The 8,730-nt window shown below is 48.6% G+C and overlaps 1 protein-coding gene across 4 annotated transcripts in view; it reads right to left on the reverse strand.

Annotated features, from left to right (window-relative positions):
* Window positions 1-5,730, reverse strand: part of Etv6 (ETS variant transcription factor 6) — a 230,045-nt gene extending 224,315 nt beyond the window's left edge. For all 4 annotated transcript variants that reach the window (XM_021164908.3, XM_021164907.3, XM_029478404.2 and 1 more), the window contains exon 1: window positions 5,419-5,730. In XM_021164908.3, coding sequence (XP_021020567.1) covers window positions 5,419-5,451 — 33 coding nt within the window. In that variant the 5' untranslated portion in view covers window positions 5,452-5,730. The remainder of the gene's footprint in view (window positions 1-5,418) is intronic.
* Window positions 5,731-8,730: the final 3,000 nt, after the last annotated feature.

The following is an 8,730-nucleotide window of genomic DNA, read 5'->3' on the forward strand; positions in this document are numbered from 1 at the left end:
TAGTCTAGCCTTTCTCTCCCCCAAATATTAGGTTTGGCAAGGAACCATCCTTAAGCTAGGCTCCGGTTGGCGTGGGAACACTGGAGAAAAATCACACTCTATTCAATAAGTGCACAGATATATTGCATCCTCGAGTCTATTGGAACATTACAGCAATGACGGGCTCTGCCTGAGATCAAGTCGTGGTGTTGTTTTTCTAAAGTGGTATTCACAGAAAAAAAACATGTCCCACCTTATGCCCCACACTCTAAGGGTCTTCCTGTGGTATAGACTCCCCCACCTGGGGGAAACACATTAAAGGCCAACCTGATAAAATTGGATCAACAAGTAACATCCAGCCACCCCTCCTCTCCCCCTCCCCCTATGTTGTGTGTTTGAGAACATGTGTTAGTTCTGCATTTGCTGCTCACAGCTAAGGTATTATCCAGCCACAGCCACCCACAGCCCCACTTTACCTACCCTTCCCATTGGCACTCCAGAATCAGCTTTCAGTATCCTTAAAGAGCATGCTTACTACACATAAATAAAGGTCCGCCTGGCTCTGGGTGAAGCAGCCTGTGGCTCTCACCTATAGATTTATCAAGAGGTGACATGACAGCAGGTGGTAGTGCGTTCAGCAACAGTGGAACTGCCAGGCTCTCACATGCCACCATACCAGGTATCTGTGGTGCAAACGCCAGGTCCAGCAGGCCCTTCTTCCCTCATCCCTCCCTCCTACCACTTCCTCCCCTCACACCTGACTAGACCCTTGCAGCTCACTGTTCCCACACACCTCATCTTCCATAGCACATAGCTCTGTGCCCTCGGACCAGCTGGCTTGTGATTAAAATGGACCACACTAGGAAGTGCCAGAGAGCAGAGCCTATTGTATCAGATTTCCCTGGCCTTTTATAGACACACCATGAACCTTGAGAATGTTGATGTGGTGGCCTGAGACCCTGTGGGCCAGTGTTCTAACCGGGTTCTCAGTCATCCATGGACGAAAGCGACCACTTTGCTCTCAGAAGCCAACTGTGAAACACAGGAGTGTGGGTCAGGGTCTGGCTAAGAGTTCTCAATCCTGACTTAATTCTAAATATCTAAAAAGTTCCCAGATGCTACTGTCAGAGAAATGGAGAGCCCTACAAGCCAAGTCTTGCCAGGCAGTGGTGGCACGTGCCTTTAATCCCAGCACTCGGGAGGCAGAGGCAGGTGGATTTCTGAGTTCGAGGCTAGCCTGGTCTACAAAGTAAGTTCCAGGACAGCCAGGGCTACACAGAGAAACCCTGTCTCGAAAAACAAAACAAAACAAGCAAAACCAACAAGCTAAGTCTTTATAGGGATCCCAAAGCCTTTTTGTTTGCTTACTAAATTCCTCTTTTATTTATTTATTTGTTTATTTATTTATTTTAAGACAAGGTCTCATGTAGCCCAGGCTGGCCTCTAGCTTACTGTGTAGCCAAGGATGACCCTGAACTCCTGATCCTCCTTCCCATGTGAAGGGATGACAGGGTCACACCACTCTCACCTCAATTCCTTTTCTTTTCTTTCTTTCTTTTTTTTTTTTGCCTAGACACAGAAGCTGTTTCTGAGATTATGGAAATCATCATACTATTAGTCGTATACATCAACATCCTTTTACTTATTGGACAGAGAACAGGCAGAGTTCTGGAGCTTTTAGAGGCAGTAGGGAAACCTTATTACATGAGGTGATACATGGGCAGAAAGGAAGGGGCACCCACCTCCTCTGTCCCTCACTTGGAGTCAGCAAACATGACAGAAATGTTTCTGCACCAGATGCCAGGTGAGAAGCTATGGCACCAAGATCGCCCGCCCTCGCTAGCCCGAAGGAATATGAGGCATCCGGAAGTCTCCAGAAAACTTTTGTTTTAAATGAGAATTTCATCCTATTATAAATGTGAGCTGATAAGGCAAACAGGAAAGGAATGGCCAGGGACATCGTACCACTAGCTTTTGTGTGCCGGGTCACATCAGCCAATAGAAGGTCTGTCTGTGCCAAGCCTTGCAAAAGGCCTGTGTCCGCTGGGCCACAACCACTTTCCGCTGAAACTTGGCTGGATTTAAAACTGCACAGGTTACTTGAAGGTGAAGGCTGACAGGGGAAAAGCCAACCTATTTTGCCTTTGTCCTGTGACAAGACCGACCTTCTGGGGGAAAACATAAAACAAAACAAAACAAAACAAAAATACCTGACCTCTTATAGAGAGATGATCAACCAGCCCCAACCGGCGAGGAATAGAGAGCAGAATGCCACAGCACTGACAGAGGAGCTACTACAGACAACTAACAAGGCTCCATGACACTCTGGATGACCCCAGCCTAGCAGGGAGAGCTTCTCTTTTAACACAGTACAAGAGTGTCAAACAAGGCTCTTCCCTGCTCTCCTGTCAGACACCTTACAATCAAATGGTCTTTACAGAGGTGTCACTGATTGACCAATTCAGAAACTTTCACCTTGGAAACTCCACCCTGGTCTGACTCCGGTCTTTTCCTTAACAGAACAGACAAGGGCTCAAAAGTAAACGAAGTACTTCCGTCCCCTGCGGCTGCCTCTGGCCAGGCTCCTGTGGCCTCCACCTCACCAGTGGCTGAGGAATTTACTGCCGCTGACCAGCTGTTTGTGCTGCAGGAGAGCAGATAGGGAGCAGTGAGAGAAATCTCTCCTCAAAGGCGGCCTTCGTGCCTTTAGTACAACATAGCATCCGCTCCTCCTTCAAAGACTCACTCGTATCCTCCACCCCAAGGAAAAGTTTATCCCCTACTGGACTCAAGTGGTGTCCCTAGAAGCAAGCAACTTGCTTGGGACTTGCTAGTAAACATCTCTCTCTCTCTCTCTCTCTCTCTCTCTCTCTCTCTCTCTCTCTCTCTCTCTCTCTCTCTCTGCCACATCCCAAGGGCTAAATGAAGCACACATCACTGAAGCATTTTCAGATGACCTGAACTAATCCTGGTTCTTGATCTCCACGGTTTATTATGGAACAGGATAAATGCAAGCAGCTCCATGGAGAGAATCTTCATGCACACACAGACCTAAAAACACCCACGGCCTAGGCAAACATTCACAGATTGGCTCCACAGATAACAATCCAAGAAGAAAAAAAAAAGATGTTACTCGAATAGGTGGTGGGGAATACATGTGGAAGACACACGTAAAAATAAAAGACATTGATAAAATAAAAAATAAAGGAGGTACCCAGAAAGCCGGGAAGGGCTGGGTTACAGCTAGCCCATATAATACACAGTTCTGAGTTCCATCCCCAGAACCAAAGTTTAAAAAAAAAATAAAATAAACAACCTAAGACAACAAGGAAAAAAAATGGCATTGCAGAGTGCACACCACTTCCCTATCACCCTTGAGGATGTGTTCTGATGGGGGCTGGGTTTCTCACATGTGTTAGCTCTTCTTTCCATTGGGATGCAGTGAAACAAGCAGTTCAACAGAGGCACTCCCTGATCCCAGCATCAACCGTGAGCCCATCAGGGCAGCAGGAATGCAGTCAGTTTAGAAGAGGTGGGTGAAGTCACAGGGTAGACCACCACTGTGACCACCACTGGGCCGTTTTCAATTGGAAGCTGTTACACTACCACTGGTCCAGATTCGTCTGCTGTCAGGTTTACTGCCATGGAGCCAAATACAGTTTACCGTTCTAATACCCTATTATTTAGTTGCCTCTGTTTTTGTTATGAAGTGTGAGGTAAATCAGATTATCTATACAACAAGACTGTTTTCCCCCTGAACTCGACGAAGAATCTAATTTATATTGCAAAGGAAAAAGTATCTCAGTATCCTAAATTCTTCAGGGGAAGCACTCCCCCGTCGCTCCAAAGCCTACCCCAGATATTCACCAACAGAAAAGACCTAAAAGTTCCTCTGGGCTCTTCTGTGAGGCACAAAACAGAGACATCAATGCACCTTCGAAGTCCCCGTCAGCCTGACTTCGAACCCATGACCATCATTCCTGATAAGAAACACCAAGGTCTGATTCTAACTATGAAAAACTAGTTAAGGCAGTGACAAAATACCTTTCCCTCCCATAGATCCTAGATGAACCGCTGTCACCGCCCCAGAGAAGAAAACAGGCTAGTTGCCCATTGTTTCCGCAACATCCATGCAAGGGGCACATATTAAATAGGCCAAACCAGAAGAAAACTTGAGAAACTTCAGCCCTGCCCAGTGAGCAGAACAGCTTGCCTCCTGGTGACTGGCAGAACCTTGAAATAAACGCAGCATGAGAAAAATAACTGGGGTAGACAGTCAAACCATCCTGCCTCCCAATGGTGGCAAACTTCACAACAACTTTTTAAAAGCAACAAACTACAGCACCTCAGCCTATATAGACAGACTGTGTATATACATGCACACACGACTACCTGGAGGCAAAGGCTGTTTGCAAATATCCCTCTTGAACTTAGAGCAAGCCAGGGAGCTCTGAGACTGCAGCTTTTCCACACCAGCTTGGACTGTCAGAGAAGGTCATTTTGCCTAGCTACTTCTTTTCCACCCTTCATCAAAGGAGTTTTTTTCTACTTTCAGATTGCTCAACTTTCATATGCACTAGAGTAAAACAACTATTCAGCAACTTTATTCACCTTGGTTTAATTTTTTTTTCATTGTGCAATGCCCAGGAAAAGCTGACACCAAGACTGTCTTAGGACTTGCAATCACAATCAGAAGAGAAGAGAGGGTAAAATTCTTGTGTGATAGAACCGGGGGGGGGGGGTGTTGAGAGGAGGGGCGTAAAGGAAGAGAGAGAGAGAGAGAGACCATCCTAGTGGAGCCCCTAGAACTTTTTCCCTGGAGAGACCACCCCTTGGGAACAAAAGTTACAATTCAGTCTCACGTTAGGCGTTGGAATAAGGAGAAAGGGTTTTTCTTTTTCCTTTCTTATTTTTAAGCGCACTAATTACGGAGGTGCTCTACAGATCTGAAGACAACCCGGGTTCCTCCTACCAATTGAGAGCGGCATTACATTGTCAAAAAGAAAGGGAGTGGGGCTCTCTTTCTCTCTTGTCCTCTTGGGCTATTACCTTCCCCCTACCTTCCCTATTCCCTTCCCTCTATCTCCACGTGTTCATGGCCTGCCTCTACTTCTCTACTCTCTCCCTCTCTCTGCCTTTTTCTGCCACTACTACCCTCTTGACTCCCCCCCCACACCTTGCCCTAAATAAACTCTATTCTATACTACTAAAAGAAAGAAAGAAAGAGAGTCGGGGGGGGGGGGGGCAGAAGCCCAAGAGGAGCTCGGCGGAGAGGGGTGTAGCAAGGTTACACTAAAGGGTACAGCGCGGCCGCGAGCTGCATCTCCTTTTCCTTCGCGCCCCAAATAATTCCCCGCCAGCCTAGCAACTGCACCAGCAGCCCCGGGGTAAGGGGGTTCCGATCGCCCAGCGGAGGAAGGAGGGGAATCCGATCGTTACCTTAATGCTAGACTGAGCAGGAGTCTCAGACATGTCTCACAGCGAAAGGGATCAGGAAGTTCTCAGTTTTTTTCCACTTTCCTTTCCTCTCCCCAACCCAGAAACGCTCGGCGGGGCAGCGGGATGCGGTCGTTTAAGAAGTTTCTTGCAGCATCGCTGGCGGCGGCCGCCCGAGGGGGAGGGGGGCTCTTCTCAACGCGCGGATTGGGCGCGAGGTGCGGGGGCGTAGGAGCCGGCGAGCACGGCGTGGGGTGTGCGGGTCGCGGCGCGGCGACCCGGGCGCAGCAGGCCGGCCTGGCGTGTCTCCTCCCACCCGCGGCCGGCGCGCCCGCCCTCCCGCGGCGCTCGCTCTCTCGCTCCCTCCCTCCCTCCCTCCCTCCCTCTCTCTCTCTCTCTCTCTCTCTCGAATGTTTTCCTTCCTGGAAGAGAGAAACTGAAAGGCAGAACTGAGAAAGCTCTCTGCTCATTGATCTTGAGAGTTTCAGGGCAGAAACTGACGTGAATTCCCAGCACCCGGCTCTGCCTCTTAAAGGAGCCACCAGGAAATAAAAGCTCGGGTTACCGCGGGCCGCGGAGAAATCAAAAGGCGTGCGGGGGAGGGGCGCGGGATGCCCACTGGGCCGCCCGGAGGCGGAGGACGCCTTTGGGGAACCTTGCAGCGTGGCCCAAGGACCAGCAAGCCTGGTTCATCTCTCTCCCGCCTCCCCTGGCTGCGCCTCGGGAGGACCTGGGCCACGCACAGTAGGGGCTTTTCTGTGCGCTCCCAGAGGCGCAAATGCAGCCTGGGGACCGCAGTCTAGGAAGGGGCTTTCCGGGAAGGACGCGGCGCCGCAGGAGGAAGCGAGACAATGGCCTTTGTTCTGCGCGGCGACCGCGGCCGCTTTAAGAGAATCCACCAGGAAATGGGAGCTCGGGTTACAGGCTGCGCACGGGGAAGTGCAGGGCGCGACGGCGGAGACAAAGCCGCGCGGTCGCGCTCCGGCGCAGGGACGCGGCAAGCGGGGGTGCTCCCCGCGACGGGGGCGCCCCACGGCCTGACCTCCCGCCTTCCCCGATTCGAAATCCCCCGGCCATTTAAAGCCACAGCGGCCGCTACCAACCGGCGTAGGTGACTGGACTACAAAGTTGACAAGGCGCGTTCCAGCAGATCTTAGCCCTCCCCTGGGCCGCTGCTCGGGCTCCATCATTGGCGGATGGGACAGCCCGGGGTCCTGCAGAGGAGGGGCTGCCAGAATCCTGGGGCTGAGGCGCTAGCCTTGAGCACCAGCGTTCCGATCACTCTATTTTTATTGCTATTTATAATCTCTTAAAATGCCCACCGCAGAAGATGGTGTTTAAATTCTAACCCGCTAGTATATACAGGGTTTAATGTGTGGATATATAACGAAGACCTTGATGCACTTCCATTTTGTCCTTTGACAGTAAAATAAACACAAATGTATGCGTGTATGAATGCATTATACTCATGTTCCCTGCTGAGGGTTTCCCACACTCACCTCTGTATTCCCACTGTAGTTTCTTGGGAAGGAGGCGTGGAGGTGGGAGGAAGCAGTATTGTTTTGAAGTAAAATCTCTCAATGTAACCCTGACTGTCCTGGAACTCTCTCAGGCTGGCCTGGAACTAGTTCTGCCTCTGATCTTATTTATTTTTTTTTTCTGCACACTTTTCAGCGTCGTAAAAACGTGCTCAGACTTTCACAAACAGTACTTCTGTTCATACATACATTCATCAGGACACTCTAAATGAAATTTGCTAAGAGTCAGGCTGGGAAAGTACCCCGTTGCTGATAACAGTAATGTTCTTGGAGGGAATCTCCGAGGTACCACAACCCGTTTTGTCATCTAGTAGCCATATTCACCAAAAGAACTTAGTCTTGTTTATGCTAGGTCCCAACCCGGCTGCATTTACCCATTCTTATCTCTCACCTACCTTTGCTCCTGTGTTCTTGAAGCTTTTTTGCTGTTGTTTCTTACTGGGAATTTTCGTGGTGTTCCTGTGGTTTTGTTTGTCTTGAGACAGGGTCTGGCAATGTGGATGAGACTAGCCTTGAAGCCTGGTCCATCTGCCTCCCAGTGCTGAGATTAAAGGTGTGAACCACCACACCCAGCCAGTTGGTTTTTAAATTTTCTTAAGTTTGTAGTCCAAGTTGGCCTTGACTTGAAGCAAAAAATTCCCCTGAACCTGGGCCACTATGCACTATTAGGGGCAGGGGGTGCTTAAACATCCATTTCTTTGTTTACAGCCCTGGAGATTGAACCTAGGCCTCGTCTGTTCTTGTCTACTGCTCCCCTACTGAGCATCCATCCCCAGCTAAACAATTTTTGGTTTCCCATTGCGTCTCTTAACTGATGTTTCCCGACATTGGATCTGATGGACTTTTGCTGCGTTAAGTCTCAGGCACCCTTACATCGCTTATCTAACTGTAGGGTCTCCGATAACTTCTCAGCACTTATGAGATGGGAAGGGGTAGCACCTAAGTAATAAGATTCTCATAAATATGAGGATGTTCACAATGGTCTTTCTTTTATCTGTGGGCCTGAAGCCAGACACTACACACATACACAGTATTGATATATATAGTCTTATACATACATACATACATACATACATACATACATAGATATAGCAAAGTTTCATTTATAAACTGGGCACAGTAAGGGACTAACCATAATTATTAATAGACCAAAACACTTATACTATAATAAGAGCTAATAAACATACTACTGTATCTGAAATTTTCCATGTCCATGACTGACTGTGTGTGGGTAACTGGAACTGAGGAAAGCCAGCCTGTGGTGTTGGGGACCTCTTCTACAAAGAGTTTCTTTAGCAAAACATTCCATATTTTATGTGTTAATTTGTGTTAGCTATGATGATTGCTTAACCTCACGACTGAATTAACTTCCAACTTCCATTCCTGACATGCCCTTCTCCTAGTGACTCATAGAGGTGCCACTTTGAGGTAGAGTGTGTGCGGTTGCAAAGCAAAGTACACAGTAGCAGCTTTAGCAAAAGCTACATTTACCCCACAGTTGGCGGGCTTGCAAAGGGCCCTTTGGTAACTACTTGCAGCTTTATGGGCCAAATGACAAAACTGAGGACTCTGTTTAAATATCTATATAATAAGAGGGCAGGGAAGCCCACATACTTTGAAGAGTATTTTCCGTTCAGGTCTGTTAAGGAATGGAGTTCTCTTTGTGGGGAATAACTTTTATTGACCTGAGATTCAAAGCAAGTATTGCTCATTCTTGTAGCCCAGGCTGGCCCCTAATCTACACCACAGAGAATGACCTAGAGCTCCCGGTGCTCCA

The sequence above is a fragment of the Mus caroli genome, unplaced genomic scaffold (genome assembly GCF_978045245.1).
Source record: "Mus caroli unplaced genomic scaffold, Mus_caroli_1 scaffold_7, whole genome shotgun sequence".
In the NCBI taxonomy this organism is placed as follows: domain Eukaryota; kingdom Metazoa; phylum Chordata; class Mammalia; order Rodentia; family Muridae; genus Mus; species Mus caroli.